The sequence below is a fragment of the Dermacentor albipictus genome, chromosome 8 (genome assembly GCF_038994185.2).
Source record: "Dermacentor albipictus isolate Rhodes 1998 colony chromosome 8, USDA_Dalb.pri_finalv2, whole genome shotgun sequence".
Taxonomy (NCBI): domain Eukaryota; kingdom Metazoa; phylum Arthropoda; class Arachnida; order Ixodida; family Ixodidae; genus Dermacentor; species Dermacentor albipictus.
The window spans coordinates 59,195,001-59,216,252 of record NC_091828.1 but is presented as its reverse complement, the minus strand read 5'-3'; the positions used below and the strand labels follow the sequence as shown (position 1 = coordinate 59,216,252).

The following is a 21,252-nucleotide window of genomic DNA, read 5'->3' as shown; positions in this document are numbered from 1 at the left end:
TATCACGTTGTAGCGATCCAGTGGCGGCACAATGGCTTGCAGATTGGCTGTCAGCGGCGCTGTCGCGAGTGAAACCAGAAACAAAGGTGGGCGCGTCTGAATCGCACTAACACGCCAGTGGGTGGCACGGAGGTGATCCGTGAGCTCTTTCAATCAAGGCAGCTTGCGTTCCGGTTTTGCGTTGAAAGGTGGGTTCAAGCTTGAGACAGGTGATGTGCAGCATGGTCTTTAATTCGAAGTGCAGTGCATCGAATAAAGCGGATTTAGTGTCGAATAGACAGCTGCTGCACCTGTCGGAACTTGTTGTAATTGAATTGTTTTGACTAATTTGTTTTACCGTTTCAGAATGGCACAGGGGCTACGAGGGACGCTGTAGTACGGGGCTCCGGATTAAGTTTGAGCAAGCAAGTATTACGGACTATTCCTGTCCTGACGAAAAAAGAAAAAAAGAAAGATGAGAAAAAAAAAGAGAGAGAGAAGTAAATAGTAACAAAAAGCTTTTCAAATAGCGCTGGTGGTAACGTGATGATTGATATCTGTAGCTGTATTTCTTTTTCCAATATACCGGTTCAAGCTTTTCTTGGGCTAATGCAGAAAGCTCCCACAGAGTCACTTTGTAAGAGTGGTTTCAAAGAAAGCGTTTGCATGGCTCTCTGAGTTCAGCCGCCTACCCCGGTAGGTTATCAAGCGTCTGTGAGCTCTTCCAGCACACACACCCACATCATGCCAAATTGCGAGCAGTGTGCCGTGCATAACATATATATGACCGGAGGTCTCCCATGGGACTGATTTATGTAACCATTCAAATAGGGCGCCAAATTGTTTCGTGGCATTCGCCACAAAATGTGCGCGGGACGCCGACAGATGGCGCTATCGCGCCCTGCGTGGCGCGGCACGTCGTCTGCTAGCAGCAGTTTTCCTTATTTGGTGTGAACAAACAACACACCATTTAGCAATAAATACATTTATGAAATGCTTCTAATGTCCGCATATGTGCCATAAACTTGATCTTTCCAATAACTTTCAAACAGAAGGTGGTCAATTTGTGCATTGTGTGCTTTCGCGGAAGGCCTGAAAGCCGGAACGGCCGCGTTGCGTCTACCGCCGCGAGTCCGCGTGCTCCTCCGCGCTCTGTTGTGGCACTCGTTGCCAGGCAACCAAAAGTTATCGCGGAGCGTTGGCAAAATGGCGCCGGCGTGTTTCCGCGAATCGGACGTGCCGCCGCCGCGCCGCCGATTCGCTCGGTTGTGTCTTGTTCGGTGACGGCGGTTGACAGTCGGCTCCGGTGGCAGCGTCGATACTGTGGGTGCTCTGCGGGGGCCCTCGGGCCTGTGATGTGTGTTGTGATGGCTGACGCGGACGAAGCGATCATCAGCCAGCTACGTCAGGTGTTTGATCTGTGCGACGAAGAGAGATGTGGATACATTACCTCGGACAAGTTGAGACAGCTCGGCCGCGAACACTTCGCCGGCAGCGAACAGGTGAGTGAGTCATTTGCAAGTGGCCGTCGTCTCAATTCCCGCAGTGGGTTTCTTTTCAAAACGTTTGTTTGCGTTCTTTCTAGACGGCTTGAGCTTCCTTTGCGTTGAGCACGCTTTGCCGGGTATACCGCGACTCGACTTCAGTATACGCTGCACCTGCGAAGTCTGTCGCGATGCCGTTACGGCTTGTTTCGGAATGCGAGACGTCGACGGTTAAAATTACCCGACTCGTCTGGTTCTCAGCGGCAATTTCGCCTTAGCGTTTCCTGTCTGCTAATGTTTTACTGGCGCCGCGCCAGCGCAAATGCGGGGCCGTTCTAAGCGCGGCCACTCGCGGTTTGTATCCGAAAGTAGGAAAACGCACCAGCTGCGCCAGCTCAGAAAGTACAACGTCTGTCAGACGGGTGTTTCAAGTAACGAAAGTCAGTTTGTACGAAACAAGCGTGACAAATCCGTATCACACGGAAGAAAAGTTCGAAGTTGCGCTGGCGAACAACACGCTTCTTTCGGCTCGCCTGGAAAGCAGTTTGCCGAAATAAAGCGTTGGCATCTTCGTTAGCGATTGCTCGGACTCTTCCTTGCATAGCGCGCTGAATTGGCGCGGATATGCAGACATCTATTGATTCGCTTCTTTCATCAGCTTCGCTCGCCGACTTCGTTTGTCGACGGCGCGGCAATCGTTGACGTTGTTTCGCGGTGTCGCATGTAACCGGTCGACTGGCGGATAAAATTGATGCGCCTTTTCCCGGCGCGTTGTTTTAATGACCCGCGACGGACAGCGCGACAAATCCGCCCTCCTTTGCGTCGTTCGATGTGTCGAGCGGCTCGCGCCGTATCTGCTCAGCTGATGCAGAGGCCGCAGCGACGATCGTTTTTCTAACCCCCCGGTGCACAGACGGGTCGTCGCGAGCGATTGATTTTATTGACTTGGCCCGCGCGTTGCGTCTTGCTCGTACTGACGTCACAGGTCGGTCCGGCCGGTGTGATCTTCTCGCCGTTTATTAAGCGTCTCTGGTGCGAATTTTGTTCAACTAATTTATATTTCTAAATTCAGAAACCAGATTTTCATGATATATGCGAGTCATTTGTCACAAATTCGGTACGGGGGCTGCTGGTAGCTTGTGGAGATGAAACTTCTAAATTGCAAACACAATTCTGGGAGGAATGGGCACGAATGATTGAAAGGTTGTTTTCATGCCATGCCTAACTTATCTTGGCATACGAAAATATTTGGAGTTTTTTCGAAATTTCCGAGAGAACTGATAATCTGTAGGCTAGAGCGCCTTAACTCAGGCCGATCTCTCTGCCTTCTTTCAATTAAATTATCTCTCTGTGGCAAGAAGTCAACATAAATAAGTATACTTACGATTGATGACACTCTCGTTACTCTGGGTTGGGAACCGCTGGACCAGAAAGGTTTCTGAAGCGAAGGTATTTTGGTATCCCTCCCTTTCAGGAATCGGACGTATAGCAGCACTCATTACCTATGTATCATAGCGGATCGTAGTCTGCCTGTCGTGCTAGCTTGATTAGCATATTTGTGCCGAATAATTCTGGCTTTACGTGTCTTCGCGCGTTACCATCCTCCCTGCTGTTTCGCTTTGGCTGGTCTTCTGATTTTTCTGCCTACATTTTCGAGACGTGACCTACGCGACATTTCCGCTTTGCGTGGCAATGTTGAACTACGCGAATGTCAACTTATGCGGTCTAAGATAAACCGGTTCATTGATTTTCCTTGCGCAGTGAAGTGCGCTTTATTTTATTGTTCTTTTCTTTTTTGATTGGCTGCGTCTAGCTTACCCGCTCAACGTCCGCCCCCTATTCGTAATCGATTCCGTCTTCGTGGCCGTAGATATTCGTTCGATATTCGTTCGCTATTCACGACGTAATGGAAAGTCCCCTTTTCTCGGGAACTGGCGTTCTGGTTACGTTTTTATTTGTGCGTTGACGTTGGTCAGGCTAAAAGTAGAACCGGGCTTGAGCGATCGGTTGAAGCGAACTATTTAATAACAGTGAAATAAATGACCGCCGCGGGGGGTCGTTGAACGTCTGCATACGTTTATGTAAATGGGTACGCGGAACTTGCATTTGCCAGCGCAAGGACATCGTATAGACGATTTCAAACGACTAGCCAAGATCACACAACTTCAAGGCGTCATCCGTCGCACAGCCCTGTAATCAAAAGGAACTGGAAACCTCGGTATCAAAACGAATTTGGCCGTTATCACGGAAACGTAGCTGACGACGAAGGAAATAGGGAATATAGTGCAGCCTATTTTTGAGTTGTCTGAGCCGTGCAATAACTTCGACATTCTTTAAGCTAGAATATTTGAGGTGTAGTTTGTCAAACCAAGGTAACCGTCTATTTATTGTGATTATTTTTGTATTTATGATTTATTTTTATAGTAAGCGGTACTTTTTCATGAATATCTGCACGCCAACTGCTTTATAACGGAACACGGCTTCCGGTAAAACCGCCAGGAAGAAAGGTGTACACCTTTCTTCCTGGCGGTTCCTGGCGGTGCATCTTCTGCTGCAGACTACGTCTGGCCGACATGTCGCCAGACGTAGTCGGCAGCAGAAGATGCACGAGGCGCAATCCGTAGTACGGGCATGCAAATTACGCCTGTAAAAGAGTTTGAATGACGTAACGACTATCCCTGTCATACTGAAATTTTCGAGACTGGCTGGAGCAAGATCACGCGCTTATTGAGCGCGGTCGATCCCTGCGCAAAAAATCATGGGTGATGTTCAATTGCGTCTCAACAAAGAGTCTTTCAGAAGCAGAGCAACAGAATTTCTGTGAAGAAATTTCGGACGGAAACGCGAGCGACTATAACGCGATCAAAGTCAAAAGTGCTCGAGAATAACGTCTGCTGGGGCTCGATGTGCATCGACTCAAGCACGGGCTCGAGGGAAGAAAAAAAGCATGCGTGATTGAGCTGTAAGGGCCGCGATGGTCTTGTAATGGTAAATTAGCAAGCGCTAAGTTTAGTTGAAATTGGAAGTGTCGGTTTAGTTTGGCGGTTCCGACAATCAATCGCTTAACAAAACAGCACATCGTGCAGTCGGTGCCAACAGACACAAGTCAACCAACCAAGCCAATCCAGTACTCAGAACATCGCTGCATTGACTCCTTCAGCCATGGTCCACAAAACAACTTTTCTACGCTGAAAGGATGATTACCGAAACTCGAATCTGTGCTAGTTGGTTCATTGCTCTAACGGACACGCAAATGCCGCGTAACCTCGTCGAGCACCAAAGTAAGGGCGCGTATCTCGGAGCCCACGTGTGTTTTAAGTGTGCCTTTGCTGCTGTCCCCGTCCCTTCTTGTTGCGCGCCCTTTACGTATACCCATTACAGGACGATTATGAGTGGCGATTCTTCGCTCAAGCCTTGCGCGCTCAATCACGTCCTGTATTGCCGATGACGTTGTTTCTTTCGAGTGCATACATGCTCGTATTTTTTACGTTGCCTCGACTATTTCTCTTTCTCGCTCCAAGGGAAGCGCATACGAGCGACGTGCGTGCCTTAATATCGCGAAACGGGTCGGCAGCGGGACAACAAACGTGGAAAGACGGAAGGCACGAACCACGCGACACGAACTGTAACACCTGGCGACGACGATCGGTCGTGAGGGAAACGTTCGCTTCGCTTCGACCGGTCGTCCGAAGTTGGCGGTGTTGCGACGAGCTGAGGCCCTCCTTTCGAAGTTGCGCGCGTCCTTGTTGCTTCGTAACCATTAGCAAAGCGGGCGCAGAAGACGGCAAACCGAGCCACGAATGTCCTGCGGTTACACGTGTGTCAACGGGGTCTGTAGTGCCGCGTGTACCACGTGACTCGTGCCAAAATTAAAAACATAGAAAAACATATGCCAGTGCCACGTAGCTGGACAGTGTAACCAAGGTTCGTCGTCACTTGGAGCAAGACAGACTATGTCTTTCTTGTAATTCGCCTAATTACATAATTAGCTCTTATTAATTAACCAGCTTGTCAAATATTGTACTCAGAGCCAAAGTGTCTGTAAGAATATTGTATAGTCGCGCGGCACTTTTTACGAGTTTTGCGGACTTTCTTCCAGGCTTGAAAAAGAAAAAAAAAAGCTTTTATGTAGCACGCATTGCGCGACAGAAAGCTGGGATGGAAATTTCTCAGAATGGTCTACAATTTCCTCATCGTCATTTCTGCGCCGAATATAATTCGTAATAAAGTTTATTGACAAATAATAAGGAGATGTATAACTACGTGAAGCACGGAAAAAGAAAAAAGTTGTCCGACTTGCCCCAAGCGGCGGCAAACAACACATAGCTACGTGGCACGTGAATATTATAAAATTTTGGCTCGGCCTACTGAGTACGCGTGGTAAATGCAGCATTAGATTTTTTTTCTCTTTGTAGCGTAGCCATGGCCCAGTGGATCCGCCGGACATCACCCACACTCTTAGAAAAATTTACACCCTTTGGGGCGTATCTTGTCCCACAACAATAATCGTCATCCGTGCTGCCCGCGTTTCCTTTCTTTAACGCTGCGTGCCCGGTACTTTCCGGTAACGAACGGCATGCGCCTTATCAGAGTGACGCAGCATTCTCGACAGGAAAGTAGCGAGCGCCGAGTTTTCAGGAAAGGAAACGCAAGCAAGGCAGATGACGATTATTGTTGTGGGACAAATATACACCCCAAAGGGTGCAACCGTTTTAAGAGTGCACTGGTAATAAGAAGGGTATCGCGACTCCCGGTATAGCGTATATGCGGGGCAACGTTACTAGACTAGTCTAGTAACGTTGATGCGGAGTGTGGTATAACGCCTGGGAAGGTGAATCTGGTCTCCGCCACGCCAAACGTTGCGCCCGGTTTCGAGCGCGATCCCCCAAAGGGGTGCTCGCGGTATGCATGTCGACCCCGTCCCACGCGCGGCAATCGCTGCTGCACAGACGCGCAGAACGTACTTACACGAATATTTGAACCCTATTTGACCTTTTCTTTCGTTTGTCGTTTGGGCTTGACTTTGCTTATCTATTTATAGTTTCGATATATTGTCACGTAGGGGTGACGGGAAAGAATACAGCAGCAAAAAAAAAAAGTGTGAATAAACGTTGTATTGGGCGAACCTGTGCCCCCAAAAGCAAGCGACACTCGGAAGCACAACGATACATTCTTAGGCAAAAGTTACACCATTTGGGGTGTATCTCTGCCACACAACGGTAATCGGCATCTGTCTTGCTTGCGTTTCCTTTCTTGAAAACGCCGCGCCCGCTACTTTCCTGTCGGGAATGCTATGTCATGCTGATAACGCGCATGCCGTTCGTTACCGGAAAGTACCAGTCTCGCCGCGTTAAATAAAGGAAATGCGAACAAGACAGATGACAATTATCGTTGTGTGGCAAAAGGGTGTCATTTCGCTTAAGAGTGTATCGGCGAACGCAGTCGGCGGTCGTGGGAATCTCTGATCTGAAGATCAAGCGTATCGGCTTTTTTTTTTTTTTTTAAATATACGCTACTCGTCCAAGGTTCTGGTGCAATCGCTGGTGCCCGCGTGGCTTCCAGAAACTGCTAAACACAATTCGCGTCACCCGCCGTGGTTGCTCAGTGGCTATGGTGTTAGGCTGCGGAGCACGAGGTCGCGGGATCGAATCCCGGCCACGGCGGCCGCGTTTCGATGTGGGCGAAATGCGAAAACAGCCGTGTACTTAGATTTAGGTGCATGTTAAAGAACCCCAGGTGGTCGAAATTTCCAGAGTCCCTCCACTACAAGTGCCTCATAATCAGAAAGTGGTTTTGGCACGTAAAACCCCATAATTATAATTAAAAATTGGCGCCACGCATGCAATGTGATAATGCAAGGCCCGGCGAGGACATATACACGACAGATAGAATCATGAGAAACCAACAAACAAAGGCACCAAGGAAAACATAGGGGAAATTACTTGTACTTACCGAGTGAATTAAACGAATGAAATAATGACACCAAAGGAAACAGAGGGCAAATTACTTCTACTTACCCAGTCAATTAAAAAAATTGTAATTTATCATTTGTTTAATTCACTTGGTATGTACAAGTTATTTCCCCTATGTTTTCCTTGGTGCCTTTGTTGGCTTCTCCTGATACGGTTAACGAAAATCGGGCCCCTCGCGCTTAAACCCCCTTTCTTCTCTTTCGCAACAGACAGAATGAACGACAACACTCGCGCAAGTTCCACATCAGGATAACGCAATGTTCAACAACGCGATGATCGCGATAACGTTTCACATTTGCTAGCCGATGAACGGCGGTCACCGGTGAAACATGAACAAGCGCACCTGTCTATATTATTCTCCCATTTGTGTGAGCTGAGGCACCTTAATTACCTGAAGTAGCAATCCTTTCTTGGCTGAAATCTTCATCTTCCATTGAACTCTCTTTCTCTCTCTCTGCAGCGCCTGTTGAACTCTCGTTCAGTGATGGTAAGAAGAAACACTAAATCAATGTACTCTGATAAAGTATTATTTCAACATTATATATTGGTCAATTTCGCGGTTATATATAACCGCGAAATTTATCCTTTTTAACTTTAACCTTCATTTTCCTTTGTGACATTCAGCCTATATCCTGAATGTCACAAGGGAAAATGAAGGTTAAAGTTCAGCCGATGAACAAATTGATGAACGCACTTGTTTAGTGTCTTAAAGCAACGGTTACTGTACGCATGGTGGCGGTGAACGAGAGGTTGTCCATGTGGTAGTTTTTTTGTTATATATATTTTTTAAAATAGAACTACAGAGTACGAAACGACACAAAATTGTATAGAGAGGTTGTTCTGATTGGCTCTCCTACAAGTGGGGAGTAGGGTACGGGGATAACAAGGGGAAGAGGGGGTAAGGGTAGAGCTTAAGTCACGAGCACAAAAAGAAACATTTCCTTCCTGCGAGACACGGGGCTCATCGACACCTGGGGACACACCCCTGATCTCAACTCGAAGGAGGATCAGGCGGAACAATTGCCGGCTATGTATGCCAAGCTAACCCCGCCTGCTTCAACATCACCACCACCCACAAAAAGAAACGTAAACTGCGCATGCAGTAACGTTAGATGTAGGGGCTAATCCACGTGTACTGTCCACGTATGTGTACGAAACGATCCACGCTTACACAAAACAGAGCAGACGACCTTCCAAGGCTGCCTTGTCGTCTGCTGTGACGTACCGTCGCTCGCGCCGTGCTTGGCTTACCGTTTTGTTGCTGCCGTTCGTAGCTGTTCGGGGGCACTGTATAAGCTGCGTGCCCTTGCCCTACAGCGGATTACGCAGCCTTTCGTCCTCCTACGACGGCGACAACGGAACGGGTCCTCCCCTGATCTCTATCGCTAATCCCCGACCTTGCGGCGTTGGCCGGATCGCGAGAAAAGCGGTACCGAGGCTTTAGCCATTGAGTCGTACGTACGGTGGCGTTCAGTGGGAGTAAATGGGGCCTTGACGTGATAGCATACATGACTCGTGTTGAAGAGACGGGGGCGTGTTTTAGGCAGATAAATCGCGTGCAGGAACTTGTACGCGGACCGTGGTGGTTGTAAATCTATGCAAAACAGGCATGCCATGTGAAGCTGTATATTAACTTTGCATCCGCAACTGCCGAAAAGCCATCCTTCCCGTGATAGCACGCTTGGTAGGCCACAAAGCAGGCAAACACGAAAGACGGTGGAACACCAGCTTGCTTCCACGTCGTGGGTCTTTACAGCGTTTACTCAGGTACATTTAGTTAATTGTTTATTAGTAAGGATTGGTGAGGTGGGACTGCATTGCCACTATAAAGAGAACCGAAGACACAGAGGGACTCGGAGGCTCAACCCAGAAAGTTGTGAGAGCTTTTCCAGTTCCAATGCGGGTGACACGCGAGGAAATACTTTTGAAATCTGCGACGTGACACCGACGTATACCCATTCGATGTGAGATCGAAGAAAGGAAAGCTTAACATGCATACATTCCACTCGTATGAACAGCATTTTCCTGCCAAATGAGTGAAAAGGGCGCCTTTCAAGGAGGATGTTTTACCTGTCTACAAGCACCTGTAGTGTTTGGCTTTGTACTGCTTCCTTAGCTCGCTAGCTTAGCGGACGCGTCGTTGCTGCCGCAGACGAACAAAGTGCACACACGGGCTTGCGCCTTTATTAGGCAAGGGATGTTTAGGATGCGTTTGTGCGCTTGTCGATGAACGGGCGCGACATCTCTCGCGACTGGAATGAATACCGCGACTTTTTTTCTTGTGCACCGTGCGCGCGAGGCGTACCGGTTTGCGTAGTGTCGATTCGCGCAATTGCGGCGCTGGAATTCTCGCGCCTCGAGAGAGGCGATCGCGTGCTTGACCCCGCACGCAGTATTATATGATATATACTCGATTGAGCCCCGTACGGCGGCCATTATGACAGGCGTCCCTGTGGGTTCCCACGCTGGAGCCGCAGGAGAGCGCCGTGAATCTGCGCGCGAAGCCTTGCCGGCGGTCGATGCCAGTCCGCGAGGTCGCCTCTTTGCACTCTGGGCCAATGGTCGCTATAACGCCATTGAAGAAGTAGAAAAAAAAAAAGGAAGCGGGAGTAGACAAAAACTGCGACGGTTTGATGCGCGATTTGTTTTCTAGAAGTACGTAAATGCGTTAGAGAAGCCACAAAGTACAGAAAGGTGATATTAGACAGGAATAAAGCGTACACATTCTAACCGCGTGCGCCAATTGGAAACGATGATGTTTGCGCATTCCGCGAGAGAAGAGAACGAAGTGAAGCCAGCTCTCTCTCTCTCTCTCTTGCTATGTGAAGCTTGAATGAAGAGTGTAGTGTTGTGGCGCCTTGTTGTTGTGTCCTCTCAACATTAAAAAAATGGCTGTGGCTTAGCTAAGGTTAAGCTCAGGATGCGAAGCATACTAGCCTTTATTTTAGTTGTTGAACCACTGTTTAGCCTGGTGAACTGCTGTTGCTTGGCTATATTTGGTTCGGCTAGACGAAGAAACAACTCATGCGTTACTCTGCTTCGCCTTCAAGAGTGGAACGCGACAGCGTTCCCGTCGACCCGCCAGCGACTACGCGCCCCGCATTGGACGCGGTGAGCGTCGAGCAATGCAGCGTTCGGCGCGGAAACGAAATGTGCGCCTGAGCAAGCGACGGACGCCTGAGCCTTAGAAACAGCTCGTTTCTAAGGCAACACCGCATTCACTAGAGGCGCTTTTGTACCGCTTTGAAGCCTCGTACTCGTGGCTCAGTGCAGGCACGTACCCAGGATTTTTTTTCGGGGGGGGGGGGGGGGCACCACCTCCATCATCATCATCATCATCATCATCATCATCATCATCATGTTTTATGCCCACTGCAGGCCGAAGGCCTTTCCCTGCGATTTCCAATTACCCCTGTCCTGCCGCCAAGCGATTCCAACTAGCACCCGCGAATTTCCTAATTTCATCGCACCATCTATAGTTTTCTGCCGTCTTCTACTGCGCTTCCCTTCTCTTGGCACCCATTCTGTAACCCTAATGGTCCAACGGTTATCTAACGGGCGCATTACATGACCTGCCCAGCTACATTCTTTCCTCTTGATGCCAATTAGAATACCGTCTATACCCATTCGCTCTCTGATCCAAACCGCTCCCTTTGCCTCTCTTAACGTCATGCCTAGCAATCTTCGTTCGATCGCTCTTCGCGCGGTTCTTAACTTGATCTCAAGTCTCTGCCCCATATGTCAGCACTGGCAAAATGCACTGCACACCTTACTTTTCAACAATAATGGTAAGCTTCCAGTCAGGAGCTGGCAATGTCCGCCGTATGCGATCCAACCTATTTTTATTCTTCTGTGAATTTCCTTCTCATGATCAGGGTTCCCTGTGATTAATTGACCTAGGTAAACGAACTCCTTCACAGTCTCTAGTGGCCGACTGGCGATCCTGATGTCTTGTTCCTTTGCCCTACTATTTATCGTTATCTTAACCTTCTGCATATTAATATTCAACCCCACTCTTACACTCTCTCAGTAAAGGTCTCCAATCATTTGTTGTAACTCGTCTGCATTGTTGTTGAATAGAACAATGTCATCGGCAAACCGAAGGTTGCTGAGATATTTGCCGTCGATCTTTACTCCTAAGCCTTCCCAGTTTAATAGCTTGAATTCTTCTAAGCACGCAGTGAACAGCTTTGGAAAAATTGTGTCTCCCTGTATGACCCCTTTCTCTATAGGTATCCCCCTGCTTTTCTTGTGTAGAATTAAGGTAGCTGTAGAACCTCTGTAGATATTATTACGCGAAGGACGAGTCATTAAGACGAGAAACTATTTACATATTACATTTACAACAACGGTTGCAGCGCTGACCGGTTAGATTCACAGCGCGAGCCCAGTTCGTTCTTCCTCCTCTTTTCTGGAGTGATGGCGCTCACGCGCCTCGTTCAAACAAACAAATACAGTGAAACCTCGTTATAACGAACAGTTAAAAAGTCGGAAATTAGTTCGCTATATCCATAATTCGTAATATAAAATTTCGTAAAAAATACATGCAAGAGGAGGAAAATTCAATCAGAGAAGGCACAGCAACTCGAACGACGCTTACTTGGGTCACGTTAATTTATTTACGCACAAAGAACTGCGTTATCGCGGCCTGCTTCTTGGTGTTCGTCGCATTCCGTATCACACCCTGTTCCACAGTTTGCAAACACTCAACAAGGGCAAACCCACTGCCCTCTATAGCATTGCAGTGGCGGCGCAGTAAATCCAACGCAGGAAGTGCTTCTTGTGAAGTCGGAATGTTCTCATCGTCTACAGGGTCAGCCTGAGCTTCACATGCGGGATGTTCAGAGACTTCCACAGCGATTTCGGCGTCCGTCAGTACAGCCGTGTTCGTTGAGATGTCGTCGCCACCTACGAAGTCTTCTACAGTCATTGTTGCGGGCATGTCACCAACACCAATATGGCCGTTGGTGGGCATGCCACCAGCGGCCACGCCACTGCTAACACTAAAACGCAAAAGCAACATTCGATCACGCCTCTGCCGCCGCTGCTGAAGCGGCGGTGTCAGCGGTTGTGAGATGCGGACGATTTCTTTGGCTGTCAACTCTCGATGACGACGTGGCATCTGCGGCGCTGTCAGTGCCTGCGAGGTTGTCCTGAACGTTTGCTGCGCCGCACAACACACTTGTAGTGCAACGAAGCCTGCCGCCTGCTATTAAAGTGAGGTAGGGCTTGGCGTCGCGAAGTTCGTTATATCCATTTTATGCCAAACCGCGTTCGCTATAGGAAGTTAAAAATACATGTGTTTGACAAAAATATTTCGGAGGAGTTCGATATATTCAATAATTCGTTATATGCGTGTTCGTTATATCGAGGTTTGACTGTACCACACGCATGTAGCAATATTTTCCAAGCTTTTTACGTGAGCGTTCTGTACTCCTTGATTACGTAGTGCGTCTATGACTGCTGGTATCTCTACTGAATCAAATGCCCTTTCGTAATCTATATAAGCCACGTAGAGAGGCTTATTGTACTCTGCGGATTTCGCGATAACCTGAGTGATGACATGGATGTGATCCACTGTAGAGTATCTCTTCCTGAAGCCAGCCTGTTCCCTTGGTTGACAAAATTCAGTGTTGCCCTTACTCTATTGGAGATTATTTTGGTAACTACTTTATATAATACTGGGAGCAAGCTAATGGTCCTATAATTTTTCAATTCTTTAACGTCTCATTTTTTGTGGATTAGTATAATGTCTGCATTCTTCCAGTTTTCTGGGACCCTTGCAGTCGATAGACACTTCGTATAAAGAGCCGCCAGTTTTCCAAGCATTATGTCTCCTCCATCTTTGATTAAATCGACTGTTATTCCACCTTCTCCTCCCGCGCTCTTCATCGTTTCATTTCTTGCAGGGCCCTTCTGACCTCATCGGTCGTTATAGGAGAGCTTCTGTATCCTGTTCATTACTGTTTCTAAGGGAGGTATCGTGACTCCTCTGAGTACTGTATACAGGTCAGCTTAAAATTTTTCCGCTGCTTTTACTATATCTTCGAGATTGCTGATGACATTATCTTTTAGTGTATACATCGTGGTTTGTCCCAAGCCAGGTTTCTTTTTAACTGATTTCAGGCTGCGTTCATTTTTTACAGCTTCTTCAGTCTTTCTCATGTTCTAGTTTCGAATATCAGTTATTTTCGCCTTGTTGATCAGTTTTGACAGTTCCGCGAATTGCGTAACGCTGTGCGGCCGGCAGTCCCACACAACCGCGTAGAGCGCAGGACTCTGTGATTCTAGATGTACTGCGCTCACCGCGAAAGGTTAGAAAAACACCCACATAAGCACAGCAGAGAAGTGGCTACGTGAGGCGGTTCGACCGATAACTTTAGAAGCGTCATTCAAAGCAAGTAATTGTTCTCCACTTCCGGCAGCGTTTTCTCTACTTTCTTTTTAAATAAAAGGATGTTGATCCATAAATATTCTCATAAACAACGGTTAGCTTTTTTATTATTCGCTTTTCCTTGCAGTTTGGTTGTTGCCTTGGCTCTCTCCCTTAGTAGATCGCTTAATTTCGCATCTCCTTGCGATTTTTGTTTCCAGTTGCCAATTTTGCATGAAAAGTGCTATACAATTAGGGGAAAACAGACGAAGTAACGGGCGACAGTCACCTTGCTTATGGGTCTAAGGGTTATTGCAGGGTTTCGTGATGGACGCACTTTAACATTATATTATTTCCCACCTTATCTAACCCATATCACGTGTATATCGTTGCGGGCATCTGCCAGCCTCGCGGCCAGCCGTAACTCAAGGAAATTATGAAGCAAAGGGATAAGTTAAACGCAATTGGCGTTTTCTCCGGCAGCAACTCGTTCCACGAGTGTACAGACTAGCTCAGTAACAGCCGCATCCCTTTCCTGGTCCCACGATCAGCCTAAACAATGAAGGTTGAGCTAACAAAAGCAACAGCTATGCGCGTGATGGTTGAATACCTGGTGACAATTGAACGCATCTCGAGTTAATCGTGCGGGTGCGGAATCTATGAGAAAACTGTCCTTCACATTACAAGAGATGCCGATAACTACCGCCATCTAAAAGGAGTGAAAAAGGCAGTATAATGCTGACCGATTAATAGCTGCCAAGTCTCAACATTGACCTGGCGGCGCTTTAGGAATGTGTGAGGAGTGGTGGCGTGGGTGGGGAGGGGGGGGGGGGGCGTATGCCATTTGATTTCGGGGGGGGGGTGCCGGGCCCCCCCGGGCCCCCCCCTGGGTATGTGCCTGGCTCAGTGGTAGCGTCTCCGTCTCACACTCCGGAGACCCTGGTTCGATTCCCACCCAGCCCATCTCGCAAGAGTTGAGCCAAAGCCACTTCTCCTCTGTCTTCACGTCACGGTGTCACGTGGTATTCAAGGCGACACCGCCGCGCCTGAGGAGCTGGGTTGAGCCCTCGTAATATGCTTCGCATAAAAGAATTCAATTATGGGTTTGATTTGCCGTCTAACCACGATATGATCGCCAGGCACTCCGTAACGGGGGACTCTGGATTAATTTTTTTCCACCGGGGGCATTTTACCGTGCACTCAACGCGCGGTATACACGGGCGTTGTTGGATTTCTCCCCCATCGAAATGCGGCCGGCGCGGCCGGCATTGATTCCCGCGACCTCGGGCACGTATTAGCCCCGAGAAAGAGGAATGGCGCCCTCTCGCGAGTGACGTCACGGCCAGGACTCCGCTCGCTCCGGCTCGCTCGGCTGCCGCGCGCGCTCGTTCCCTTCGTGTATGCTTGGGGTATAGGTGGCTCGAGCCGTACGTATTGAAGAATAAGTCGGCTTCTTTCAGCTGCAATACCTTAACCACAGTTTCTTCAAAAGCGTGTGGGTCGAGAAACCTTGCGACTTGGATATCGCAAGCTAAGTAGCGTTAAAGGGGTCTACAAGTTTTTGCAATGCATATATGCGCCGTGTCTATCGGTAAATTTTGACTAAAAAAGGAATATCTGCAAATTCAGCGCGCGAAGTTGTGTATGATGCCTCGCTAAACACTTAACATTCCTTTAGTATTTAGCTATGAGAGGTATTGCATTTTACGTGGAAGAAAAATTTGGTACTTGGCGTCAACATGTTATCCGATGTTAGAAAGACACTGGCCAGCGAAGCTGTCATCATGATTCCTATTACTCTGGTGTGTTGTTCTATTCAAATATGGCCATTCATTAATGCGTAAAAAAATAGTTAGGCGCGCATTTCTTATGAAAAAGTTTGCTGCTACTTTCATCCCCCTCTGAAACAGGCCTCCAAAAAAACGAATTGCTCATGGCTGCTAACACGACGGCGCGTCATGTAGAGTATTTACATAGCTAATTCACAAACACCATAGTAGCAATCACCTGAGAGAAAAGTTTCGTTGTTTAGATCAACAGCCACTCAATTGAAAGTGATGAAATGTATCATAGTGGCCCTCAGTAGCCTTTATCGACAATATGGCACACCCCTGATCACGTAACGGTAGCAATCGACTGTCCGTATGGCGAGGCACGCTATGTTCACGAAACCCATCAGTTCACTTCAACTTCGAATTAAAACCATAAAGCATTTTTTTACAGCGCCAACTGGAATGGCTAAAGTATTCTCGAGCTACTACTACGCAGCTTAGATTGCCTACAAAAGGAAAATTCAAGCACCTTTTGTCTCACCATGTCTCGATCCAGCGTTATTTAATTATACAAACGGATAACTATTCGCTTCGTCGGTACTTAAAAGAGAACCTTGCAGGCTAATTTAGGTTTGCTCCAATCCAATCGCAAACATTCATAAAGAAAGCACCACAAGCCTTGCATATACTTTCACTTGATTTCTGACCCTCCACAGGGGGAATTTCGATATCTTCAATATGTCCCATACTACTAGTCATTGACGCTTCGACTGCTTTCTGGCTGCAGCTATGCGGTCCAGCAGGCATACTTCACTAAAAAAATTGGGCCGAGCAGCCTGTGTCAGTTCGCCAAACAGATTCGTCATGTATATTCCTCAAGCAACAAGCACCAGTAAATTTATCAAGTGAGTTTGATTTGATTTGATTTATTAATTTCCATTTACACACACACATGTACAGAGGAGTGGTGAATGGAGGTGGATGAGGGAAAAAAGCCGCAGAGACGCGGCTTGAGGTAATCTCACCCTCTTAGGTACAATATGGCTGCATGGGGTAACACATCAAGCGCCATATAAATTACATTTATATAGTGGCCATAAAACATTGCAGTTATACAATATATGAAAGCACAGTTAAATATTTCCACGATAACAATGCAAAACACACTGCGGCATTGAAATAAATAAATGATATACACTTGGTAACATAGACAAAAAAAGAGGAACATAACATGCATTATTAATTATTAACAAACGCGCTCTAAAGAGGTGAGTTGAACGTGTAGCACGGAAAAGGGAATATATATTGGTACATTCCTATTTGTACTCTGTAAGTAGCTGTAAGCCTTCATTAACTTTACTTCAAATTTCCGCCGCTTAAAAAAAATAAACACGTGAAGAACCGCCTAATGTTGACAAGCAGTTAAAGAAGCAAGTGAGGCGTGTAGAATCTAAGCTCCAGTATTAGTTAAGTCACCGTGCTACTGCCGAGCGTTTCTGTGAGGAAATGCAAAAATTCGATATTATACCATGAACTACTTGTCGTGAGCAAACCTGTTTTAGCGGAATAAAATCAACGTAACTGCTGTAGAAGTCATATATAGCCAGCTTTGTGACATACTTGTTGCACCGCGGCAGGTATGGTATCATAACTGGATTCCTATAGGCTATGCTTTTGCGATTGTCTATCCGCGTATGAAAAACCCGCAATGGGCTGGTCTGCGTCGCTTCGGCTGGCACTGTAGCGTTGCCTTCGAGAGCTGCATTGTTGTCTAAGAAATTAGCTCTTTTAATAAATGTTAGCAAAGGAAGACGTCATAAAAATATATTTGAGACGACCACCATAAGTATACAAGCAGAGAGAACGAGGGCGAACAAACGAAAACACCGCAGAAAGCGCCCGTACAACGCACGAACTGTAGCAGACGACAGGCGCGAGTCCGTGCCCTGACGTCACGCGAGCGGCGCTCGCAGCGCCGCTCGTGTTCGTTCTCGGGGCTAATAGCATTTTCTGAGAAAGGAGTTTCGTTTGTTCGGTTTGTTTGCGCTGTTTCGTTTGGCGGTTCCATGCATGGTTAGTTCCGTTGTAAATACGGGCGTGCGAATGTTCGTAGTATATAATGCGAATCGAACATACTTTTTTTAGTGTTGTCATTTGTCCTTGATATGAGAACTTGCCGTTGTACATTTTCGAATAGTCGCTTGTGTTCGAATATACATATTAACCACGTTTATGGGAGCCTACGGGCAGAAAGAGCGTTGCAATGCGTCGCTATACAAGGTGTTTCAACTAACTTTAGCCAGAGTTTAAAAATATCCCGATGCAGTCTAAAGACGACGCGACCAAATGCATGTTGCTGACGTTTGTGTGTAGTGGGTCACGATTTTTTTGTATTTTGCTTAATAAGATAATCGGTCAAGATTAATTAACCAACTTCTGAAACAACAAAGCTAGGCAAGAGATTCCAGTTAGAAAGTTGCAGATCGGTTTTCAAAACGTCCGAAGAAACAGTTTCTGTCCTTAGCGAGGCACTTTTCGGATAACGCGTCTCGAATAATGAAAACAAGCGCCGTTTCAAGTTTCGCAAACTTGAACGGCACATTGTCTCTCCAAGTATACTACAGTTCGTTCAGAAACGGGAAATCATTCGGTGTTGGATTCGATAGTTATGCCTTGTGTCCTTCGAACATTCGTATTCAGTTCTAAATTTTGTCTGATTAGGCGGCCCCGGTATATTTACAGCTGTTGTGGGATGCGGTCTCTTCGTTTTGGCCGCGGCCTTCGTTCGCGCCAGTCACTGCGTGCATGCAGGCAAGACGCGCCGAAAAAAAAAAAAGAATATGAAGAAGAATAAGAAGAAGGCCCCGCTGACTCAACGCGCGCTGGCAGGATGTCGGTCTCGGGAAGCCTGCCAACGCAGACACGCACTGTGCGTGGAACGCGCCCTCCTGCGAGACAACGCAGCAGAGCCTTGAAAAAGCCTGCGGTCGTTCTTTTGTGTTGTTCGGCTTGGCACGATAGGAGGGGGTGGGGGGGGAGGAAAGATTCAAAGCGGGCCTCGGCCCGGGTCCTTTGTTTTCCGCAACATGTAGGTTCAAGGCCCCGCCGGCTCTCTACTGCCAGGGGAAATAACAGACTCCTAGCAGCGCTAACAGTGGGTAAAAAACGGGAAGGAATATTTGGAACCGAGGGGCCGAATTATTTTGTTGCTCACAACCATGGGAGGCAAACAGGCAGTGAAGTTAGAGAGAGAGTATACGGGAAATTAGGAGAAATTATGTGCGATGTTTAATTGAAATGTAAAAATAGTGACGTAAACGGAAATTAAAAACGGTGGGCGAAAAGAATGCCGCAGGCGGGAGCCAAATCCGCACCTTGCGCATTACGTGTGCGATACTTTACCAATGAAGCTGTCGCGGCGTCCGTATTCTCATTATCCACTTTCTTGGGAAACTCGCCGCGGTTGCTTAGTGATACGGTGTTAATTGGGCTGCTGAGCCCGAGGTCGCTGGATCCAATCCAGACCACGGCGGCCGCATTACGATGGGGGCGAAATGCGAAAACACCCGTTAAAGAACACGGGCACGTTGAAGAACCCCAGGTGTACCAAATTAATCGGGAGTCCCCCTCAATACGGCGTGCCTCATTATCAGATCGTGGTTTTGGCGCGTAAAACCCTGTGATTTAATTTTAATCCACTCTCTTGAGCATTTATGTATGTGCCAAAGATTAGCTACGGGAGTCTCAGGCAATGCCGCTCCTGTTCGTGGTGGCCAATGTGGAAGAGTCTTTCGACTGCAGGCATAACCTAGTACGTGTATAGCTTTCCTTTTTTTAGTTCTTTTTCTCTCTCACCTATCGCATCCCTTTGCTCTCTCTCTCTCTGTCTCGTAGTACGTGAACTTTCGGAGGAGGCAACTGGCCGATAAACCCTGGCGTGCTACCTCGTCGTATCAAGGACACTCGAGGCGAACTCGTCGACTGTGACCGCATAGTATTTACTGCAATAAATAAGATAACGGTAAACGAAGCGAGAATATAGAGAGTCGAGAGCGCGCCGCACCTTGGGACGTCGTGGCAATGAATTCCTCGCTACCACCGAGGTTTAGGTGCACCACAGAAACTGGGAACCGGAAGTGTAGTCAAATGATTTGATTCTCACCCTCGGTATAACGTTACTCCCGCTGGCGAAACGCTACTGAAAGCGTGCTGAAAAGCTTCACTTTGCGTTTGCCTCCAAAGATGACGGTAGAAAAACGTGCTCATTGAAGAACTACACGGGCTGGGTGCGTATAAGGGAAGCGTTATTTTGCGAGGTTCCCGGTGGCAGCGCCGGCTTGGATCGACGTCGCCACCTTTCGTAGAGGTTTGCAGGAAAAACAGATAAACGACATGCGTAAGAGAAGGGGGCTTACGCCGAAGGGGAACACCCAGGAGCCGCTACTCTGTACCGTGGACATAGCACAAGGATGAAAATAAAAGCGTAGGAAGAGGTTGGCACAGCGCTGCGTTCCGCTGTGATACCGGTCGGTTTTTCGTTCTCTTCGTTTACTGATTCGCACCGTTTGAGAAACGACAGTCGCATCTCGATACACTGCGCATGCGCACTCGAACCGCCCGTTCCTCGCGCTTCGAATTGCATTGTGGGTCTCCGCTCGGAAGCGGCTTGTAACCCGAGACGGGACCGCAGGTGTGCCGCGGTTGCTCGGACACCGGGGTGTGGCGCTTTTCTTTTGGGCCCCATTTTCTTTTTCTCCCTCTCGTTGTACTGTGTTGCCGCCCGGCCGTCATCGAGAACAGCCCCGTTCGGTATTAGGAAAATACGTATTCACGTGAAATGTGCTTGTTGTTGGCGGGCTCATTGGCGTTCGGTATTGTCGTCACACTGGACGCAATGCGGAGATTCGCTGTTCGTTGATTGTGTGAATCCGACTGCGCATCTCCTGTCACACGGGGCGATATATGTATCCTGCAGGTTGTCAGCAGTTGGCAACCAAATACAGGGCAACTGCGAGTGGGAATGGGTAACCCGGAATCGTCATATATAAGGAAATCGAGAGAAACAGATTGGACGCAAAGGAAAGAAACAAATGCCTACGGATATTTACAAATACGGCAATAAAGAAATCAGGGGAGTAAATCCGTACTGTAAGGTATACGGTAACGGGGAGGGGGAAAGGGGGGTCAGTGCCTCGCATTTCGAGGCCTGAGCACAAAAACTTACCGGGGCGAATATACTGGCAACAAGATGCCTGATGCAGCAAAGGTCCAGAGACGACTCACTGCATGCTAACGGAATGCCAAGATATCCTCCCAGCAAGAACCGTAGGAAGCGTCCATCTTCTATAAGTGCTGGCGTTCAAAGCGGATGGAGGCATTAACTGGTCAGCAGCCGAGATAAGCAAAAAACATTTAGAGTATTGGTGTGAAAAAAAACAATGGCTGTGGCTTAGCTAAGGTTAAGCCCAGGATGCGAAGCATACTAGCCTTTATTTTAACGCGACAGCGTTAAGGAGCTCGTGTCGTCGGCGTCGGTCGATGCTTCAAAGCGGCACAAAAGCGCCTCTAGTGAACGCGGTGTTGCCTTAGAAACGAGCTGTTTCTAAGGCTCAGGCGTGCGTCGCTTGCTCAGGCGCCCATTTCGTTGTCGCGCCGAACGCTGCGTTGCTCGA

At 47.9% G+C, this 21,252-nt stretch overlaps 1 protein-coding gene across 2 annotated transcripts in view; it reads left to right on the top strand.

Annotated features, from left to right (window-relative positions):
* Positions 1 to 1,173: 1,173 nt before the first annotated feature.
* Positions 1,174 to 21,252, top strand: part of LOC139048797 (rab11 family-interacting protein 4A-like) — a 280,271-nt gene continuing 260,192 nt past the window's right edge. The window contains exon 1 of one of the 2 annotated variants that reach the window (XM_070523451.1): positions 1,174 to 1,481. In XM_070523451.1, the coding sequence (XP_070379552.1) occupies positions 1,335 to 1,481 (147 nt within the window). In that variant the 5' untranslated portion in view covers positions 1,174 to 1,334. The remainder of the gene's footprint in view (positions 1,482 to 21,252) is intronic. The other variant, XM_070523450.1, reaches the window with a different exon arrangement.